Source organism: Equus quagga, chromosome 15 (assembly GCF_021613505.1).
Source record: "Equus quagga isolate Etosha38 chromosome 15, UCLA_HA_Equagga_1.0, whole genome shotgun sequence".
In the NCBI taxonomy this organism is placed as follows: Eukaryota; Metazoa; Chordata; class Mammalia; order Perissodactyla; family Equidae; genus Equus; species Equus quagga.
Window position 1 is genome coordinate 93,258,817 of NC_060281.1, and position 21,688 is coordinate 93,280,504.

The following is a 21,688-nucleotide window of genomic DNA, read 5'->3' on the forward strand; positions in this document are numbered from 1 at the left end:
CCCCCCCCCCCCCCCCCCCCCCCCCACTACATGCTCACTAGACGATCCTAGTCGCTCCCGGCTGCTCTCACTTCTGTTTCCCAGGCTGAACAGCAGACCCAGCTGCTTCCAGGACTGGTCAAAGTTGGTCAGTGCCAAAAGGGAGGGGCAGATGGGGGCACTGCCTAGGGGGGATCCGGAGAAGCTGGGGGAGCATCAGGGGCCCTGGAGGAATGGGTGTGGGGATAAATCCTGAGAGACCACTGGCTTAGGACAGTCAGAGGCAGGTCCAGCAAGGTCCAGGGTGGATTAGGGGTTAGGTTCCAGTAGGTGCAGGGGTGAGGCTAGAGGGGATGGGGTATAAAGTTCCTCAGTATCCAGCAGAGATGGCAGCCAGGGTGGAGGTGGGGAATGAGTCCTGGGCACAGCTCAGAGCTGGAGGAGGAGTACTGGGGTTGGAGGTGGGGAGCCAGGGCTCGATGAGGCCACCCCTGACCCTTCCTCTTCCCCCAGTCCCTACCCTAGCCCCCTTTGTCGCCTCCCTCCCTGGCCGGGCAGACGAGGCCATCAGGATTCCCCTGATTGCTTTCTTTCATCCTGGCGCCTTTCTCTGCAGCAAACGCACGCGTTAATGCCTCCTTTATCACGGAATTAGGGGATTTAGGGCCGATCGCACAAAGAGGCCCTCGATGGCGGCTGTAATCAAACGCCAATCGGCCCGATCTCGAGCGGGACGGGGAAGAAGGCGAGCGCCGGGGATTAGCGCGAGACCCGCGGCCGCCGGCCGAGATAGCATCTCACGGCCGGGGCTGGAGCCGCCGGGGAGGGCCGGCCGCAGCCGCGGAGAAAGGCCGGCTTAGCTGCTCGGCGCCGGGGATTCTGAAGCCATTAGGGGGGATTAGCACCCGGGTTAATCTGCTTTGGCCGCTCAATTGTCAGCAGGGAGCGCGCGCGGTGTAGGACACGGCCAGCCGGACCCCCTCTGCAGTCCAAGCCCCGAGGCTGGTCTCGGTGTCCCCAGCTGTCCCCAGGCGCAGCTTGGTCCTGAGTACCAGAGGGAGGGATGAACACCTCGGTGGGTGAGGCCAACGGGCTGACGAGTGGACCTGGCCAGCCAGGTGCGAATAGAGCACAGCTCTGCCTCAGCCTCTGCCCCGCAGGCCTTCCAGGGAGATCCGGGAGCAGAGCCTCCGCCCTCCTCCGGGACACTCTTCTCTTCTCCTGGCCAGCCCTTCCTTATCCTGCCCCCTCCCTACTCCACTTCTGGCCCTGGTCTTTCCTTGTGGCCCTGGGTGACAGCCTCCTCACTGAGCTTGGGTTTCCTCAGCAAGGCACACACCTCTCCCCATCACAGGTGGCCAGGAAGCAGTCCACAGACTGGGAGATGCTGACGGAGACCAGCGAGGAGCCATCGCTTGCAGATCCTCTTTCCCTTGGGGTCCCTTCCCGGGTATGGACCCCTAAGGGGAACGTCTGTCGATTGACTCACTGATGTGAGGGCTGATGTGATGCCACTTGCTGCCTCTCCCACGCCCTATCTCCAGCCCCCTCTCACCATGCGGGGCAGGGTGGGGCCGTGCCGGCCTTGGGCCTGGAAGGTGGGCGAGGGTGACCGAGCTGGCCAAGGGCCTAGTGTTGGGGGCTGCAGGCGAGGTCTGGGCACTGGCGGGAAAGTCTGAGGACCAGGGACTGGGGACAGTAATAGCTACCCGCCTCCCAACACCCTGGCCGCTCCCTCTGAGAGGCCCCGGGGCGGAGCGCGGGAACCACCGCCCCCGGGGCGGAGAGCGTGCGCGGACCTGCGCCGGCCGGGCGCGAGCCCGTGACGCCATCAGCGCGCGCCGCCCCGAGTTCCGGGCGCAACCTCCAGGCCGTTGTCCCAGCGTCCTTCCCTAGCGCGTTCTGGCCCCGCGCCCGCGCCCCCTGGCCCCGGGGCCGGGAAAACCCAGTTCTTCCTTCAGAAATGGGCCTGGGTGCCTCCGCGCCCGCGGGCCCGTCCCCGGATCTCCGAGGCTGGGTGCCGGGAGAGGCCCCGGTGGTCTGCGGCTTTAGCACCCCGCCCGGGGGCGCAAGCGAGGACCGCGGGGACGGCCTTTCCCTCCGTGCCCTCGGGCCTGGTCTGACCCGCGAGATAAGCCCCAAGGCCCGATCGCGGGCCGTTTATTTCCCTCCCCATCACAGCCTTGGGGGAGTCCTTGCAGTGATGGGGGTAAAAGGCAGAGAGACGTAGGCAGATCTTCAAGTAATCGGGAGGCAGAATGGACTTCCAGCTTGTGGTCAGCTTGTGTCGGGCCGCCAGGGGCGGACAAGCAGGCTGGCCAGAGAGCTTCAGGCGCCCCGACCCGGTCAGCGTGAGAAAACTGCCCCCGGCCCCAGGAGCCTCATGAGGCAGTGCTGTCCAGCTAGGGGTTAGGTGGCCCCTGTAGGCATCCGGGCAGTGCTTAGCAGCAGAGGGCGTGGGATGGTTTATTCCTTGAGGTCACCTCAAGAAATGACACCCCTGTGGCCAAGTGGGGCTTCCCAGGTCAGGCCTGGCCAATGGAGGATTAAGTAGGAGGAAGTGTGGACTGCCAGGCAGAGGAGACAAAAATGACAACAGTTGGGGAGGGTCAGGGGTCAGGGCCTGGCCTGATCTGAGGAGAGGGGAGGCAGCTCTGGGGGATATTTGCCAGGTGGGCGTGGGAGGACGGGAGCTACAAGGCCGCACTAGGGGCCACCATGTTTTCCAAGGGTCACCCACATTGGGGGCCTAGGCCATACTTATCCACCATCTTGAGTTCTCTGTGGGCCTCCCTTGGTCCTTTGTGGCAAGCTCTCCACTGTGCCTGTGTGTCTGTCCTCCCTGGTGTGCCCAGTCCCTGTTCCCCGATCTTGAGGCGGCAGGAGCTTCTCAGACCCCCTGATCCTGTGCGCCTTATCAAAGACCCCTGTCCAGGGAATCTGCAAACGTGCAGGAAATAGGAAGTCAGTGAGGGAAATGCTCTGGCATTCTCAACTGAGATTGTGTTCGCTGTGAGGGCTTAGGGCACAAGCCCTAAAACAGAATTCTCTTTATTAGCTCAAAGATTTGTCAGGAGTGACTGGGTTTTTTGTGTACTAAGCTCTGATTGCCATTCATTACCTACACAAGGACATGGAAAAACCCACTGATGTTGGTGTGGTAGTGGGTGAGGGGAGGGTTCAAGGAAGGGGGGGCGCCCTGGAGGGCAGCTGCCTGAGGACCTTTGCCTAGAGAGGGTAGGATACCCATCCTCAGCCCCACTGCAGGGAAGAGAGGACTGGAGATTGGCCAAGTCCTGCCCCAGGAGCAGCCACCATCTGACCCTCTGCTAACCTTGCCCTGTCTCTGAGGCCATTGTCCCTCGTGGGAACATTCCGTGATGATCCCAGCTTGAGGCTGTGCCAGATGGTGAAGGCTGCCTGAGGCTGAGTGGAAGCTGGCTGTGACTTCCAGCTGGGCACAGAGGCTCTGGCTGTGGGCAGGCTATGGTGACCTAGAGTCCCCACACTCAGCTCACATATCTAATATGCAGACCCAGCCACCTCCTGGGGCTCCCCTGTGCGTCCAGGTTGGAGGGGGGTGGAGGAAGGCCAGGCTGGAAGTCCATTCTGCCTCCCGATTACTTGAAGATCTGCCTACGTCTCTCTGCCTTTTACCCCCATCACTGCAAGGGCAAGGGTCCCCTGCCACCGGCCTCCTCTCTGCAGCCTTCAGGGTCATTAAATGAAGCTGGGCTCCCTCCGGGCCCCTGCCTGCCTCTTTAGCTGCTCTCTGCCTGCCTGCTGCCCTCCAGCCTTGCTGGCCTTCCCTCAGCCCAGGGACATGGCAAGCTCTTTCCTACACACAGGACACTCCCTCCTCTCCTGCCCCTTTTCCCTCAGGTCTCACTTCTGAGAACTGAGGCTGCCTACTTCTTCAGGTGACGTGTGAGCAAAAGGGGTTACACTAGGGCGGGGGGGGGGGCTCCTCCATGCTCATGGCCCCAGGAGACACACAGATCCGTTTCTGGCTGGGCTACCTGCTGTCCACGTTGTGCTGTGGGGCAAGGGGAGGAGACCCCAGAGCTTTGGCAGAGTGCCTTCCCCTTCTGAGAAGAGAGCGATGGGGGCTGGATTGCTCCTGGGTGTGGGTCCCCACGCCCTCTCAGCCCAGTGCAGCCGCAGGCCCTTCCTCCTTGTAAAGGGGCACTCTGGCGTGTTGGTGTGCAGTGCACTAGTGAGTGGATTTGAGGGCAGAGTCCCCTCAAGGCCCAACTGCTAGGCTTTACTTGCTCTGGGAACTACCCGGAACCCCTGGAGACTGCAAACAACCTCCTGCAACCCCCACACCCCCAAAAGCTACATTTGTGAGGGCTTACCCTGTGTTAAGCACTGTTCTTTTTTTTTTTAAAGGTTTTATTTTCCCTTTTTCTCCCAAAGCCCCCCGGTTCATAGTTGTGTGTTTTCAGTTGTGGGTCCTTCTAGTTGTGGCATATGGGACGCAACCTCAGCGTGGCCTGATGAGCAGTGCCATGTCCAGGCCCAGGATTCGAACTGGCAAAACCTTGGGCCTCCAAAGCAGAGCGCACGAGCTTAACCACTCGGGCACGGGGCCGACCCCTTAAGCACTGTTCTAAGCACCTTACAGGGATTATATCATTTCATCCTCATTACCCACTGGGGTGGGTCATTGCGTCACCCCATTTCACAGATTAGGAAATTGAAGTTAGATGACTTGTCCAAAGTCACACAGTGAGCAAAGGGGGAGCTGGGTTTCTGCCCACACACACTGCAGCCTGGACAGCAGGCCGCAGGGGAGCCATGTGTGCCTCCAGCCTCAGGGGCCTGTGCAATGAGCCAGCACTGCCTATCACCTGCATTCATCCCCAAAGCAAAGAGCCAGTAGCCTTTGGAGCCAGTGACCACAGGAGCCAGGGCTCCTGCCTGCCTGTGTGTGTGTGTGTAGACAGCCCTGGCTGTGGGCAGGCAAGCTTTGCTGATGGGTGCTTTCTCCCCCGTTGCGGCAAAGATTGGTAAGTCTCACAGGAGCACTGAAAGTGCATGGCCGTCCTTCCAAACTCTGTTGCCCTTGCACCCCCAAGCGCTCACTTGGCCCTCAGACCTGCCCCAGATCTCCTGTACCCCAACTCCAGGGATGCGAGTGCTATGTGAGTTCACTGGGGTAGGGCACTCTCCCCCAAAAGGAGCAGCTCCAGGGACACAACCTGCCTCGTGGGAGGCTTCTGCTGGCAAGTCACTTCCCAGTCTGAGCCAAACCCTTGCATGACTCTCACCCTTGGAATCACTTGGACAGGAAGGTGCCTTCTGCACCTGTACAGCCAGGGACACGGGTTCACCCCATCCTGCTCTTGGGTCTCCTCCACTTGGCTCATGCGTTGTGGTTCCCAGCTCCGTATCTGGAGGGGAGGAGGGGCCCCAAGCTACAAGGACCCTCCAGTTGAGGGCTCTGTGGCCTCCATGCTCTGCTTGGCTCCCTGTGCCTGGTCCTGGGGGGAGGGAAATCCAGCAAGACAGATACCTTCCTCCAAGGCTCAGGGCTGTGAGATGAGAGGCCTCCAGGGTCCTGGTCAGGCAACTCTACCCCCTCCTGCCCCAGGGCAACTGTCCCCCAGCCTAGTGGAGTAAGGAAGGGACATATGATCAGCCTAAGTAGAAAGTCTCAGGACCAGAAACTGGATGCCCCACAGCATTTCCCCACAAGCAGACCATTTCACAGAGAAACCGAGGTATGAGGACATGGGCTGGGCCCCAAGTTGAGGGACAGACAAGAGCCTGGGAGCAGTGTCTCCCAGATCCAACCACCAGCTCTCCCTCAACTCAGTGCTGCCTGCCAGCTGACCCTGAGGACATGCCTTCCAGCTGACCATATAGGATCTGGCCCACAAGGAGCAAGGCCTGCAGGGAGCCCAGATGTCTCATGGCCTGATGCCAGGCCCCTGAGGCGGCTGACACTATGGCCACAGCTGGCTCTCTTACCAGCCTGCTGCCCAGTTTCCCTGTCCCCCTGCCAGTGTTCTCAGGTGAGGGGTGGGCCTGCCCTATACAGAGGCACGACCATCACTGCCCACCCACAGATGGGTGCACACAGGGACAAGAGACTGTGATAGGATCCAGTTTATTCTGCCTTGGGAGGGTGGTCCTGAGAGCGGCAGGTGCCACCCTATCCTGGGCAGAGGGAGGGCCCGAGGACCAGTTAAGGCCAGTGGCAGGAGAAGCAGGGGGCACGCAGCCCCTGGAATGCGGTGAGGCCAGGCTGAGGCCCGGAGGCAGCTGTGGTAGGCTGGGGCAGGTGCCCCTGCTGCCCAGGGTGGAAGGCACCGGGCTGGGACTGGGCCATGGCTACAGGGCCGTGGACCCAGGCCACACAGGCACCCCGGGAAGTGGGTCATAGGGTCATGTGACATGGAACACGAAACACAAGCACATGGCTCGTGAATAAGCACATGGACAAGTGGGCACAGATTCACAGGCCAGAGGATCACCCAGCCTCAGCCGGATTCATGGACACAACAGTGTCACACAGGCCACAGGAGACACACAGCACTATGGGACAGGTGGACTTAATGGCCACAGGGGCCAGACCCAGGCCACGAAGTGCGAGGGTCAGGGGAAGGGGGCCTTTTGGCACGACTGCACTGGAATCGTGAGAAGAGGACAGTGGGGGCTTGTCTGGAGGCACCTGGGGACGGCCCCCATGCAGACCCTCAGAGCTCAGTCCGTCTTCCACACTTTGTTTAGCAGCTTTACCACCTCGTCGTAGATGATGAACACAATGGCCACGTCTAGGCAGACCCGGCCCAGGCGTGGGACAGTACCCTTGTAAAATCTGGGGAGAGAGAGGATGTGAGAAGGCAGGTGAAGGGCAGTGCCTCTAGAAAGCGGGGTAGGGTCCAAGCATTGGAGAAGCAAGAACAGGGACCTAAATGTAAGAATTCTCTATGGGATGGCCTGGAGCTGGCAGGGGGTTTGGAGTGAGGCCCAGAAAGAAGACCAGGGAGGGCCTGGGTGGGGACAACAGCTTTACCCCTCCCCTACTCACGCCTTGAGCCCCTCGTTCCTTAGGATCTGCAAGCCGCAGTCCCACGTGTTCCGGTATTTGTGTGCCTCCAGGCCCTGTAGGACATGAGCACGCCACAGGGCTCAGCACCCAGCCCCTGTCTCAAGCTCCCCTCCCGCTTCCTAACCCCACTCCCACCTGCATCCGGGTCTTGATCACATCCAGAGGAGTGTTCCCAAATACACTCGCTGCGCCTGCGATAGCTCCGAACACCCCAGTGATGAGCGGATTCATGGGTTTGTTGGGGTTGTCCCCTGGATGGGGGTGGGAGTTGTGGTCAAAAAAGGATGGGAGAGTAAAGAGGATGGCTCTCAGGCTTGGGGTGGCACATGGACCAGGGCCTGTGAAGGTGGGGGCCCCAGGGGTGGGGCCCTGGTGAGGAGACCTGAAGAGGAGGAGCCTGGCCCCAAATGTCTTAGGGCCACAAACACACCTCGGTACCAGTTGCGCAGAGAGGTCATGACAAAGAAGCGGATGGCTTGGTTGGATCCCTGCTTCAGGACGGTGGCTGTGAGGCCCTGGTATGTCCCCTTTAGCCCTGGGGACAGGCAGGCATGGGGGTCACACTGGTGCCTCCCAGGTCCCAGCTGGGGATCAGGGAGAACCACGGGCAGGAGGGCCAAGGAAGGAAGGGGAAGTGCAGGTTCCTTCCAGCCTGGCTGAGACCCTGGACCCCACCTGAAGAAGGCCGGGTGGCTCACCTTGTTCCCGCACAATCTCTCTGACACCATGGAAGAACCCTCTGTACTTGGGGTTGGAGGAGGTCTGGTCGTGGATGAACTTCACCTGAGAGAGAAGAAAACAAGGTGCTGGCCCAGGGCACCATGGGAGGACACACCTGGCCACGCGGCTAGCAGGCCCAGAGTCCACCAAGGTCAGGCCAGGGTTGGAGGTGCAGCTCTTCCCCCTGGAAACAGGGCCACCCAAGGCTGCCATGGAACACGACACCCCTGGAGACAAGAGAGCCTGCCTTACTAAGGAATCTCTGCAGTTATGTTTGCTGGTGCTTCCCACAGCTTAGACAGCAAACCCCTGTTATCTTATGTTTTCTGTTTACAAGTTTTAAAAAACCTTAATGCTTTCTCGTTGCCTTCAACACAGAGTGCAGCCTCTACAAGAGGCTCTTCCTGAGGGCCCCCTGCACACCGTGCTCCCTCCTGCCGAGACCCTCCCCACCTTGATGGTCTCCATGGGACACACGACCACCACGGCCTCTGCCACGCCAGCGCCCAAGCCGCACAGCAGCCCGCGTGTGCTGTCCAGCCGTCCCTGGGCGTCTCGCATGTGGTTGCTGAGGAACTCGAACGTCCCGAATCTGGAGGCGGGGGGCAGCGGGGTGAGAGGGTGCAGCCGCCCGGGGCTTCTTCCCCCTGCCACCCGAGCCCCTCACCTGACTGCCGCCTTGGGGATGGAACCGTAGAGCAGGGAGCTGAGGCCTCGGTACAGGCCCAGGACGCCGTGGCTACGGACAGTCTGCCGCACGCAGTCCCCTGGAGGAGGGGGCGGTCAGCGACCCCGCGCACTCGGGGTCCGCCCCCGCAGCTACCCGCGCGAATGGCCCTCCGGGGTCGCCCCTCCTCACCGATGCCCCGGTAGCGCGGGGGGTGCGAGCGCTCGTCCAGCTGCAGCTGCGTCTTCACGTACTCGGTGGGGAAGGTGATGCAAATCTCGATGCCGCCCGCCAGGCCGCCTGCGGGGAGCGGGACCCGGCCCTGAGAGCGCCTCGCGGCCGGCCGCCCCCGCCCCGCCCGCTGCCCAGGCCCCTCCCCCGCCCCGGCCTCTGCGCGCGGGGAGGCCCGGCCGGCGCCCCACGCCCCGCTCCCGTGGTCCTGGCGAGGCGCGGAGGGGCGACACACGGGCCGAGCCCGGCACGCCGCTGGGGGCCACAGCCGCGCCCCCCGCCCGATCCGGAAGTGAGGCGGGGCCTCGGCGTCCCGGGCCCATCCGGAAGGACGGCGGGCCGGGGGTCCGCGCTGCGGCGGAGCCCACCTGCCAGGATCGCCTTCCCCGGGTGCGTGAGCTTGGCCTTCCCGGGCGCCGGCGCGGCGGCCGCCAGAGCGCGCGGCGCGGCCATGGCGGGCGAGCAGGCAGACGCCCGACGTCGGCCTCGGGTCCGAGCCTCCTGCCTTGGGCGCTCGGTCCGCGGGGGCAGCAGCAGCGGCGGCGGCGGCGGCGGCGGGTTATGGTCTGGGGGGCGGGGCGGCCGCGTCAGCTCCCGAGCTCCGCCCCGCGTGGTCCGAGCCGGGCCCCGCCCCCAGCCCGCCCCGTGCAGCCCGGGAAACTGAGGCCGGGGCGGGGCGCGCCGAGGCGGAGACGACGACCCAACCAATGCCCGAGCCCGGGTGTCCGGAGAACCAAGCGTGGTGGGGGCGGAGGCATGGTCCTTGGGAGGCGGCGCTGCCACTCGGCCTGGACCGGGGGGTCAAGGTGCAGTGTGTAAAACCCGCTGGGGCATCGAGCAGAGTGCGGCGTGGGAAGGAGCGGATCTTGGGGTCTGCGCCAGGAGCGACAGGACCGCCGGAGATCGGGGGTGGAGGAGAGGGGCAGACCCTCCCCGAAACATGTGGGCCTCACCCCATGCTTGCTGTTTGAAGGCTGTGCGGATACTACTCCCCCTACGGGAGTGAGAGTTCCGTGCAGTGCACACGGTCGGGAAAAGGCCCTAATACAGCCCGGCTGTATCCCCCGGACTGCCTTCCAGGGCACACGCAGGTCCCCCACCCCCACAGAGGTCTCAGCAATCTTTTGTCCTCTCCTACCCAACCAGCACCAAGCAGGGAAGCTTTGCCTTGATAAACCAACTTTAATATTCACAATCGGCAGGAGGCTCGGAGCCAGGTTATACGTTCAGTTGTGTCTGCAAAGCGGCCTGGAGGGGGCAGCTCTGCCAGTGCCGAATGAAGAGAGGGTGCCCCTCCCGCCAAGCGCCAGGGAATCCGTGCGGACTGGAACTCCCTAGGAACGCCTGGCTCCAGCCAGAGGGCCTGGAGGCAGAAGTTGACCTCCCTGGGCCGGGGGCTGAAGCTGGTCTTCTCGGGCAGTCAGTGACTATGCTGGCCTCCCCAGGATCCAGAACGGCTGGGAGGCTGCCATCAACGGGCCCCAGCCAAAATAAAGTCAGTCCAGGTGTCCCCGCCTCCCCTCGGGGTCCTCTGTGCTTCTGGGGTGATGCGGTCCTTGGTGAACTGGGTAGAGGGGGTGTTGCTACTGAGCACACAGGACACGCTGAAGCCGTACACCAGAGGCTGGGTGAAGGCGGGAGTGGAAGCATATCCACAGGGGAAGCGAGTTGGGCCTGGGCCTGCAGCAGGGCCTGCAGTCAGCATCAGCTGCTGGCCTGCATAGGGAGAAGCTGAGGGTGAGCAGGGCTTCTGCCCCTGGGTGGCCAGGGGCCCAAGGAGCAGGGTGACAGACCGGCCCTGACCACCCAGAGGCTGAGGCACCTGATAGAAGGTGCCTGGAGGAAAGGGCTGTGGGAGCTGCTGTTATGGGGCCAGCCACAATGGCTAGATAGGCTAGAGGGTAAGCTAGTCCCCAAATGGGACACTTAGCTCAACTGGCTGGGTCTCACTCATGCCCATCAAAATCTAAAAAAATTTTAGACTGACATTAATGGTAAGTGGGCATAATGATCCCAAAGGAGGACACGGTAGGAGCCTTGAGACCAGGAGACGTGCTGTGTGCTCACACCACACCCTTAGGCTTGTGTTAGTCCCACGATGCACTCCAGGACCCAAGAGCCTCTCTGTGCAGTGGGCAACAACCGAGCTGTCTGCTCAATGGCCATGCCATCCGGGCAGGCTCCGAAGTGCAAGCTAACAACAGCCTTGCTGCCTGGGGGCCAGGATCACACACAGCAGCAGCTTGAAGCTGGGCAGTTGCCAGGCACAAGAAACGGGCAGGAGCACCCCCCTGGCCCCAGAAGGCAAGTGCCCTCAGAGTAGGGAGGACAGTGGCTGTGCCTTTCTAACATTCCTGGATCACTGACCTTCTCCACATTAGGCAGCCATCATGGTCTTTCCAGCCCTTGCCCTGTCCATACCCCCGCCCCCCGCCATCTGAAGCCCAGCCAGGGAAGGATGGTGTGAATCGCCCTCCTCCCCTCCCCTTCCTAGGTGACAGGGGACTATGGGCTATGGGGTGCTACCTACCAAACAGGAGAAGGGAGGGCTCCACCACACGCTCCTCTTGCTTGTGTAGACTCTCTAAGGCATCCAGTCTGTCCACCTGCAAAGAGGCAAGAAAACGTGACCACCTACCTGACAGGACGAGGGAAGTCTGGGCCTGGAGGTGAACATGGGGCCGGAAGGCAAGCACCCAGCCTCCAGGAGGGTTAGAGCTGAGAACGGGCACATGGGGCAGATGCTGCACCGGCAGCGAGCACCACCTCACTCCACGAGAAGATGAAGCCTCTAACCAGACAGAGATGGAACGCCCTGGTGAACCCCAGCTGCTGTCCTAGCCCAGTGCTTTCCAAGTGGGCTCCTGGCTGCCAGGAGCAGTGGCCAGGAACTACAGGCTTTGAATGTGGCATTGATCACAGGGCTGAGTCCTCCTCTGGACACAGGGACACTGCCAGGACAACACAGCACTTCCTGCTTCCAGCCAATCTAGGCTGCCAACTCCTAAGGAGACCTGTCACCTGACACCTAAGACCCTCGACCGGGCAGTGTGGATGTGCCACCTGAGAGGCAGGGGCCATGACAACCATCTGAGGACAAGCTGCTCCTTGACCTTCCTCAAGGCCTTCACTGGGCGCTGCCCCCTGGAGTGCCCATAGGCTGGTGCAGACACAGGGACAGGGAGGGAACAGAGTGAGACTGTGCCATGGGGGCTGCAGGGCAGATAGCACCCATGGTGCTGGCAGGGGCTACAGCAACCGTACATCTGTGACCCCCCCAAACAAGCATCAGGGTAAGAAATAAGAAACAATTACGTGTCCCCTGTGTACTCAGGTCTGGGAGAGAAGAGGCCAGGCGCCAGAACCCCAGCAGAGAGCCCTGCCACTGGCCCTGTGCACTCCCCTCTTCCTCCCTCCACAGGACCCGGGTTGAGGTGAGGAAGGAGGAGGACAGCCGTGGTGGACTCGCAACCTGTCCTCTCTGCCTTCAGCTGGCCGACGCCCAGGGCTGAGGGCTGAGCTGGGCTTGCACCCTCCACTGGGAGAGCCCTGGGGTGGGAGGGTTCTCAGAGGGATGACCCTCAAGCTTTCCAGATGAGTCAAGAGGTCTGGAACCAAGTTCTCCTGTCAGGAAGGGGCTGTGGCTTTCTTGTCTGGTCCCCTCTGCCTCTGTGACACAGCAATGTGTTCTGTCTTCTGGGCCCTAACCCAAGGCTGAGAACCAGCCCACACCCCACCACTGCCAGAGAAACCCCTCGTAAGCCCTCTCCTCTTCCCACCATGACAGGCACCTGGTCCAGTGCTGGCAGAGGCACATGTGGCAGCATCGAGGGCAGGCGCTGTGGCAGCCCCTGCCTTCCAGGCCTCGGGGAAGTATCTGGGGCTAGGGGCAGGGTCCTTCCAGCAGGAAGGCAGCTGGAGCTCAAGCACACTGTACCATCCTGGTTTAGCTGTGTGGCCAAAGTGCTGACCAAGGTGACATGGCTGCCAGGATGACCTCTATCATCTGCCACAGAGAGGAAAAGTGCTCCCCCAAGTCCTCGAAGGCCCCCTGGGAGTCCAACCCCTTCAGCAATGAAGGTCCGAGTGGGCCCAAGTTCCTCTTATGCTAAACCATGGGCCTCCACTCCAGGAAGAGATTCAAGCCACATTCATCCCTCTTTATGCAGGGGCTCAGAACAGACAGACTGCTCCCAGGTTCAGACACCTTAGGGATGGGAAAGGCAGCCCATCATGGGTAGAGCAGTTCTCGCAGACAAGCTCCATATAGCACAGGCACCTATAGGAGGGAGCTGCTGTTCGCTGGGGCTGAAGAGCCACGGCCCCTTATAAATCCAACTAGCCCATGTCCCCTGGCAGTCCACATGGCCAGGGCTGCTCCTCCCCTGCCCCTGGTGAGTCTCAGGAGGCCACCCGCTCAGAAGTGCTGTACACATGGGACCAGACTGCACTGCAGTGGTGCCTCCTGCTGCAGCAGGCTGAGGGCCTTGAATGGCCCCTGGGACGGCCCTCACCAGGAGCTGGGCAGCTCCCAGGAAGCTCTGCAGACAGCAGGCAGAGCAAGCCCCTGTAGGCCAAAGCTGGCTGCACGAGAACTTTCCCCCCTTCCTGTTTCTTCCCTAACCCCCACATTAACCCTGGGAAGTCACTCCCTTCGGTCTCACACTGAAAGAAGCCTCAGGCTGGTGGCTTCTCGGCATTGTCAAGCCTCCCATCTGGCTGGAAGGTGAGGTGTATGGCTGGATGGGCAAGCAGGTGCTGCTGAGAGACAGCTTTTTCTGTGTTAGAAACAAACCAGACCAGAAGACAAGAGTCTCTGGACGGTGACTAGACACAAGAATGCCTAGGGCTATGACACAGGAAGAGTTTTGAAATCAGACACTACCACCCGGTTAAACAACTCATCTGCTTGCAAAGAAAGGCAGAGTGGGGTATTAGGGATGCCAAGTGACATATGGAGTGGCAGAAGCGATGTGCTGAGACACGAGTATGGCCTCTGGGCCAGGGAGATGTGGGTCTGAGCCCCTCTTCACCTGTCAGCTTGGGACTGGAACCCCAGCGTCTGCAGTTGTAGAGGGGATGACCATCTACCTGTCAAGGTGTTACAGGATTAAGTGTTAATATTCCTACTAAGTGCTCAGCAAAAGGGGTCTACCACAACAGGTTCACCAACAGCTGCACCCCCAACTCCTCCGGCGGTGAGATCTGAGGTGGATGGCCCACATGGAGCCCACGGTTGTGTGCTGCAGGCTCTGCCAGCTGGCCCCCCACTGCTCTCACCCCATGAAGCCCTCTGGCAGTGTGCAGGAGAGCTGCTGCAACGGGAAGTGCTTAGTTCTACCCAGTGCCCGCATGGTGATTTTCTAGAAAAGGTAAACACTTGGCAGAAAACCACTCAAGTGTGAAGGCAAGAGGCCACTCCTGAAGGCAGCCGGGGCTGGTTGGGCAATCTGGGTGGCCCCCAATGGGCCACCACAGGGACTCTGCAGACAGGGGCCACAGTCACAGCAGTGCCACATGGCGGCCAGGGAGCTACAGCAGAGCCGGTACTTACTTTGCTAAGGTACTCCCTCATCACCTGGATGAAGCAGGGCACGGCCAGGTCCAGGAGGTTGTGTCTCCAGGCCAACTCTAGCACCACATCTGGGGAGAGCAGGTTGTAACAGGCGAAGAGAGAGGCCGCGAAGCACTCCTGCTTGCCCTCCTCCAGGAACCACTGCAGCAACTTCTCGGCCAGCTCAGCATCCCGGGACTTGGCAGCATGCTCCATGGCGTCCCACAACCAAGGCAGACGCACAGCTCGGGCCCACCTTGCCTCCTGCCACCTGAGGTACTTTTTGAGCTATGAAGGCCCTTGCCCGCAGAGGAGTCCCTGTGTCTTGGCTGCCTTCTGGTAGGATGAAGTACCACCTCCAGGAAGGCTGTGGAAGGCACTGAGCATGGTCTCATCTGCTGAACACACACGGGTGTAGGTGCCCTGTCCTGGGAGACAGGGACTCTGGCCTCAAAGCCAGAACGGCATGCAGAGGGCATGTGTGGGGCTGCTCAGGGGGTGGGTGCTGAATGGGGATGGTAACAGCACCAGCAGTGCCTGCTATGAAGGCCAGACTGCTGTGTTTGGGCCAAGAGTCAGTGCTATTCTTCCAGACTCAACATGAAGCAGCCACGACGGACAGGTTAGTGCTCAGGAAATAGCAATTTGCCTTTTCTTCCAGACATAAAAAACTCTATCAAAATCCCTAATTGTCCCTGTGTGTGGGCCAGCTAGTCCTCACCCGACCGCGTCCTAACACGCTCCCTCACACCCTGCCTGATCTGCTGTTCCTCAGCAGCCCCAGCCTTCTGCACACAGTCCCAGCCCCTTCTGCTCAGCCATCCTCTTGAGCAAAGTGTGTACAACGCAAGGTGGTCACCCCTGATGGCTGACTGCCCATGGTGCTTTTACACCCCACTTCCGCAATGGGGAAAGTACACTTCTGGTGGCGTGCTGTGACCACCCATTCACCTGGGACTTCCACCCAGGGCAGCCCACCTGCCAGAGCACTGCTGACACGTGTGTGTGTTGGGGGTCAGTTGGGGACCCATGCATTGTGGGCTCTTTAGTGCCACTCTGGCCTCTACTTACTAGATGTAGCACTGCACCCCCAGCTGTGACAACCAAATGTCCCCTGGGGGTCAGAGTCACCCTGGCTGAGAACCACTGCACTGGAAAGTATGCCAACCACTTTCTGCCTGTGGCTTTATCCTTCCAGATTCTCTTCCTGGTGCCATCACTCTGGGTGGGATCGCTGGCTGGAAGAGGATGGATGCCCCTCTGTCAGTACTTGCAGCACCAAGTGCTCACTCCCTCACTGCCTGAGTGGCGAGGAGCCCATGCATTCAAGACCCGGCTATGTCCCACGGCAGGAAAGTGTGGCTGTGACCCGCCACCCAGGGGCAGCTTCCCTCCAGTGTGCCTGAGCCCCGAGGCCACCTCCCAGGGCCAGTACCTGGGCACCCTGACATGTAGTCTCAGAGCTTCTGTGGCATTTCCTCTCAGCTCCCTCTCCAAGGGCCCTGTCAGCACCCCAGGAAGGGCCACAAACACTCTCACTGAGGGCAAGGACATGTCATGTAATAGTCCCAAACTGGAGGTAACAACTTTGGGTGAGGCTTGACATGCCCCTGATATCTAGTGGTCTCTGGCCTCAGCCTAAATGCACCGAGAGGGAGGCGCCTATGCTGGGTAGTGGGTGGCAGTTGTGTATGTCCTGGGAAGGTGCTCAGGAATGCCAAGGACAGCTCTGGGAGTAAACCCCTTAGGTCAACCTCATGGCCTGCAGAGGGGTTCCCGAGGGCTCCTGGCGGAACCCTTGGAAATCAGCTTGGCAGTGCAGCATATTACAAGGGCCCTCTTGTGAAATGCACTCTACCCCAGTCGGGAGATGCCAGGGCCAGGCAGAGCGACAGTGAAGCCTCAGGGCCTGGGATCTCTCAGGCAGCCTACTCTGACCAGCAGCTGCCCAGAACGGGATGTGGACCCAAGCATGGCTCTGAGCCACTGCTCAATGGCAGAAACAAATACTTTGAACATGATTTTAACTTAGGTGTTTTTATTCCCCAGATCTCGACAGAAAGTAAAGCAAGTGCCCCGTGAACACTGCCACACTGTTTATGGAGAGAGAAACTCACGAATAACTGCCAAGAAAAGAATCAACTCCGTGAGAGCAAGTCTTTTGATTGAAATAATTTTTTAAAAGGCTCTATGTTAACGACAGAAAATAATTCTCTACGTTGCTCCCAACTCTAACTCCATGTTCCAAAAAAGCTCCCTTTTTTTTTTTTTTGAGGAAGATCAGCCCTGAGCTAACATCTGCTGCCAATCCTCCTCTTTTTGCTGAGGAAGACTGGCCCTGAGCTAACATCTGTGCCCATCTTCCTCTACTTTATATGTGGGACGCCTACCACAGCACGGCTTGCCAAGCAGTGCCATGTCCTCACCCGGGATCCAAACCAGCCAACCCCGGGCTGCCGAAGCGGAACGTGCGAACTTAACCGCTGCGCCGCCGGGCCGGCCCCCAAACGCTCCCTTCTTAACTTCACTCTCCCTCTCCTGCCATGAAGGTCTCCTGGTAGGGGCTATGATTTTCCCCACCCCGCAAAGCATCAGGAGGCACACGCGGGTGGGTAGGGCATGGCGAGACTGACCTTGTAGAGATGGTCTTTCTTGCAGAGCGCCACGCTCTGGGCCCACCAGCTGCTGCCCTTGTACAGATAAGCAACAATGTGCCTGAACTCGATCAGCTGGTGATTCTCCAACCGCTGTGCCAGGGCGATGTTGTCAAAGTTGTCATAAGCATCGACAGACGCTCTCCTAGGGTTCTAGGAGAACACAGCCTTTCCATGGGTGAGGGGACACAGACAGCAGGCACCCAGAAATTACTCAGTGGTGGTTTCTGCACCACGGCTTCAGAAAGGCCCCTGCCCATTTACTGATGCTGCCCCGTGGGGCCCACACTCCCTCTTGTGCCAGGGCAGCCTGCTGAGAACACACCGGCCAGTGCAGAGAGGGGCTCTCCAGATCCTGAGCGCCCAAGGCCAGCTGTGCAGGTCCCTGGGCACCTGCCGCCCTCTGACGGGGCCCCTTTCCGCACACTCACCTGATAATCCTCCTCTTCCATCAGCAGGTGGTTGAGCGCCTCATTCACACTCTTGTTGTTGTGGCCCTGAACTGACCACAGGTAAGGCTTCACCAGAGGCAGCTGGCCCGCCTGACATCGGGAGAACGGTCAGGGCACTCAGACAAGTCGTCACGGGATCACTGGGCTGGGGGCCCTTGATGCCCTGACAGGCCAGTGCGTAAAGCTCAGCTCCAGGTCTCCTTCCAGACACCTAGAACTGACAGGCCCCACACGCACTCACACACAAAGGGCTGCTCGGGTTACTCAGCAGACATCAATTTCACCATGGACATTCTGGCCGGAATGCAAAACTGTACTGAAAACTAAGTAGTTCGATATGTTTAATCTTTAAATTGGCTGGGGATCAATTTCAAATACGGTTTATTAAACTACTACTATTCAGATGACCTTGGCCCAACATACCCTTCTCTGGTCCCTGGGTTCTGGCTGACTCACTTTTGAAAAGAAGCCGACCGTCCGGGTGTGGTCCAGCCGGGGCACCAGCATAAGCCGCATGTGGTTGATGAGCAGAGGTCTGTAATCCACATGGAACTGCAGGGCTTTACAGCAGAGTTCCACATCGGCAACCTGCAGGTGGGGGCAGAGCTGAGGGTCAGCCCGTGCCCATCTTCAGCCCCACCTGCTTGCCTCAGATGCCACACGCTCCACACCTCCTTCAGGTTTTTGCTCAAATGTACTTTATTATTGAGGCTGGCAGTGACTGCCCTTTATAAGACTGAGCACCTCCTCCTGACACACCTGCCCTTCCCCGTCCCTGCAAGACGTCCTTTTCCTCAGCACTTGCCACCGAAGACCTAAGAGGCAGGTCTTTGTTTCCTGCCTCACCCGAGGATCTGACATGGGCTTGATGCTCAGCCAGTGTCTGCTGAGAGAATGAATGAGGAGGAACGAGCCAGAATACACCCAATACCAAAACACAGTTTTATCCAAGCAAGATTCCCCTAACCCTCCTCAGGAAGCTCAGTCTGAGCCATAAGCTAATCTATTAACACGTCACATCACGTCCCCACTGCTCCCTGGCAAGATGCCGTGGTGCTCAGATGGGCAGCCCTGGTCAGCAGGGGAGGGCTGAGCTGCTCTGGGGTGACCCTGTGCTCATGGGAAGGCTGTCCTCCCAGGCGTGCTGACTGCAGGGCCTGGCATTCGGAGGAGAGCAAGGCGGTTCCTGCCCTCCAGAAGGACACGTGCCAGGTTGGCGGTGATGAACGTGTCTGGGGGAACATGCGGAGGTCCAGGGGTGTGTAAAGGGCACTGCAACACTAGAGCCATGCTGGGGGGAGGGGCTGGGTGCAGTGGGAGCCCTCCAGCCATGCTGGCTTCGGATGAGCCACCAGGAATGTGGGGCTGAGTGACGTCTGCAGACGGAAAGGTGAAGGAAGGGGACTGTCCACAGCCTCGGCTGGTACTGTACTCTCACTAGTTACTGACAGCTTTACCCTCCTCTCCACTCTGACTCGGACATGCCCCTCTCAGACCAGAGCACTCACTGTCACCACAGATTCCGACCTAGATTGGCCACGGGGTCCCTAGCGCCCACCACTGTGGATGTAGAGGAGAGCAGTGACCCTCCCCACCGGGCATGCTTGCATTGGAGCTCTGGAACCTGTCGTTCTTCCAGGCTGGGCTTCAGACTCAGCAGTATGAGGCCAGATCAGGGTCTCCAGCCACACTAGACAGCTAACAAGCAGCAGGGCCTGCTGGCACATAAGGTGGGGTCCAGGGGCATGGGCAGTGGGGCTGGCGTTCACCTTCCATAGAGAGCTGCCTCCTCTGCCCCAGTGGCAGGCCTTGTGCTAACAGCACTTGTAGGAGGACTACGGGACGAGACAGCATAGTGTGAAAGGGCAAGCCCTTCTCGCTGAGGCTCTCCACTGGGGGGGGCAGTGAGCCCCAGGGAGGCCCCGCCCCTCTGCATGGCAGGAGAACTGGCAGAGGTGGTTGTCAGCCGGCTCCCCACTAGGGTAGGCAAGACCATGTGCTTCCCCAGCCTTCTGAGCCAGTCTGTGCAGCCTTCACTAAAGCATGGCCAGATTGCCCCGTGTCCCTCTGGGTGGACAGCTCAAGATAGAGCTTGACTTGCCATGCTCCCTTCTCAGTGCTGCAGTGACTGCAGGGCTGGATAAGAGCTGGCCCAACACGGACACATGTTGTGTTGAGCTGAGCTGCTGACCTCGAGGGCACCTGGTGCCCTCAGGATGAAGCGGTTTCATGGCCCTCTGGAGCATCCACTGCTCCTGTTGGGGCACTGATGTCTGCGCAGCAGCCCCTCTGCAGCGACGTGCCAGGACAGAAGCACCAGCAAGGCCTTGCCCACCTGCACAGCTGGTAAGGATGGCCACTCCCAAGCCCATGGTGCGTACATTGTGCACCTCATTTCCATGGAGCCCTGGGCCCGGGGACAGGGCATTATCTCTGTTTTGCAGAAAAGCAAACCAAGGCTCAGAGATTCTGTCATGAGCTCTAGGGTGATCAGCAAGAGTGTTCTAGCTCTTGACACATACTGCACAACCTGTGAGAAGCACTGATAGTACGCCAGGCACCTGCCGTCAATCACTTGGCAGGCAGGAAACATTGTCCATTTGATGGGTGGGATAACTGAGGGTCACGGTGATGACACCAGCCCAGAGTGACAGAGACAGCAAATGGCTGAGCCGAGATGCAACCCTGGTCTGTGTCAGCAAGGCCTCTGTCCGGCCCTCTACTGCCCAGCCTTGTTGCCAGGCGATTCCAAAGCCCTCCTTTGTGTCCCAGAGTGGAGACAATGTCCCCTCTGCTGGGCCACCACAATAGCTAGTGTCCTCCACCCTGCCTCTCCTCCATGTATGAGCTGACAAGAGGGTGTCTCCCCCATGGCATCCTCTGTCAAACCAAAACAAGACCTGGCTGTCAGCTGCACTAACACTGCGGTCCCACATGACAGTCTCATCTGAGAGTGTGTGTCATCAGACCCAAGACGCCACGCTGACCTCCACCTCTCCTCAGGAGTCCACTGAGCCTGAACGCCATCAAGGCGGACCACACTCAGGTAATGGGATACATCAGCTGCTGGGACGACAATGATGCCCCGACACTGCTAAGAAGCAGAAAACACTGCCACCTCAACCATGGCATGCCATCAACTCTAAGATGCACTCTGATATCAAAAAAGTTAAATGTGAAAAAAGCACACCAAGAATTAATCAAACATGGGTTCTCCAGCATGTTTTTCGCATGCGCAAGGGCACAGGAACATGTGATCTGCCCACCCTTCTACCAGCAACCTGCAGACCCCACTCATGCCAGGACGTCCTGTCAGACGGTCACTGACTTCACACACCACCACACTTAACAATGCAGATGTGCGTGACCTCCGGGCTGACTGTTTTGTCTAACAGCTCCCAGTGAAGGCAGATGCTGAGACCTGGCTGGGTGCCCTCCTACCTGTCACCCACACCTGCCCCCTGCAGCTGTATGTGGAACAGAAGGCACAGGACAGGCAACAGTTTGCGGTCCCTAACCCAGGCAGAGGGGAGCCCACACCTCCACCGTGGGAGTGGCAGGACAGACACAGTCAGAATGCTACCTTTCACTGACAGACGGCAGACAGGAGAGACCTGTGGGCAAATTATTTATGCAAGGCCACTGGGACAAAACAAGGACATTCAGTGCAAGAGGCCCAGAGACTGAGGGCAGAGAGCTGCATCCCCTTACCTTCTACCACATGCACAGAGCTCAAAAGAGGACAGGTCTGGAGGGCGGGCCCACTCAGAGACCAGAAAGAAAACAGCAGAGGCCTGCTTGGTGCTCACACTCAGGCCTGACACCTTCCAATAGCTTCTGGCAGCTGGTGGAACAGCTTGGGATCCTGGTCTAGTCCAGGTAGACTACAGGAGGTGGCACCTCCTGGGAAGGGTGGGGACCCAAGGGCCAGGAGGCCTGAGATCATGCCTCCACCTGGAGGGTGTTCACTGCCCCTCTGTGAGGCGCCTGTGCTCCTCTGGAGCTGGCAGTTTTGAGGGAAGAGACACTAAGGAAAAATATTCCATATGATGAAAAACATGAAACAACACAACAGGATGGTGGCAGACAGGGTCTGGGGTTGGGTGCCCTGAGCCAACGGCAGAAGGAAGAGCAAACACCAAGGGTCGGCTGTGAAGGACCCAGCGGGGAGTGAGCTGGGAGAGTGTGGTCCTGGGAGGCCATAGGGGCAGGAGGGGCAGCCGGGGCTGCAGTGCCACACTGTCCCCATCCTGCCTGCAGCCTCGCTGTGGCACCTTGGGCCAGTCACTACCCTTCCTAAGCGTCAGTTCCCTTTGTGCAGACGGAATCACCACCACCTGCACAGAGGATGGCAAACATCACACAGGAGGA

General features: G+C 59.7%; 3 protein-coding genes across 3 annotated transcripts in view; all 3 read right to left on the reverse strand.

The window, feature by feature from the left end:
* The window catches only part of GSC2 (goosecoid homeobox 2), a 26,336-nt gene extending 23,586 nt beyond the window's left edge, over nucleotides 1-2,750 (reverse strand). The window contains exons 1-2 of the mRNA XM_046641072.1: nucleotides 2,720-2,750; nucleotides 31-164 (exon numbers count right to left, since the gene is read on the reverse strand). Coding sequence (XP_046497028.1) covers nucleotides 31-164; nucleotides 2,720-2,750 — 165 coding nt within the window. The remainder of the gene's footprint in view (nucleotides 1-30; nucleotides 165-2,719) is intronic.
* Nucleotides 2,751-6,557: 3,807 nt separating this feature from the next.
* SLC25A1 (solute carrier family 25 member 1) lies at nucleotides 6,558-9,110 on the reverse strand. Its single transcript, XM_046641073.1, has 9 exons — nucleotides 9,079-9,110; nucleotides 8,619-9,025; nucleotides 8,427-8,526; nucleotides 8,213-8,351; nucleotides 7,738-7,822; nucleotides 7,470-7,574; nucleotides 7,175-7,290; nucleotides 7,019-7,092; nucleotides 6,558-6,805 (listed from the first exon to the last, which is right to left on the reverse strand). Exons 1-9 carry the CDS (start codon nucleotides 9,108-9,110, stop codon nucleotides 6,691-6,693), a joined length of 1,173 nt encoding a protein of 390 aa, XP_046497029.1. The 3' UTR covers nucleotides 6,558-6,690.
* Nucleotides 9,111-9,125: 15 nt separating this feature from the next.
* CLTCL1 (clathrin heavy chain like 1) overlaps nucleotides 9,126-21,688 on the reverse strand; it is a 147,308-nt gene continuing 134,745 nt past the window's right edge. Inside the window, 6 exon segments of the mRNA XM_046641074.1 lie at nucleotides 9,126-10,373; nucleotides 11,188-11,263; nucleotides 14,212-14,456; nucleotides 16,841-17,033; nucleotides 17,297-17,407; nucleotides 17,774-17,905. Of these exon segments, the coding sequence (XP_046497030.1) occupies nucleotides 10,129-10,373; nucleotides 11,188-11,263; nucleotides 14,212-14,456; nucleotides 16,841-17,033; nucleotides 17,297-17,407; nucleotides 17,774-17,905 (1,002 nt within the window). The 3' untranslated portion in view covers nucleotides 9,126-10,128.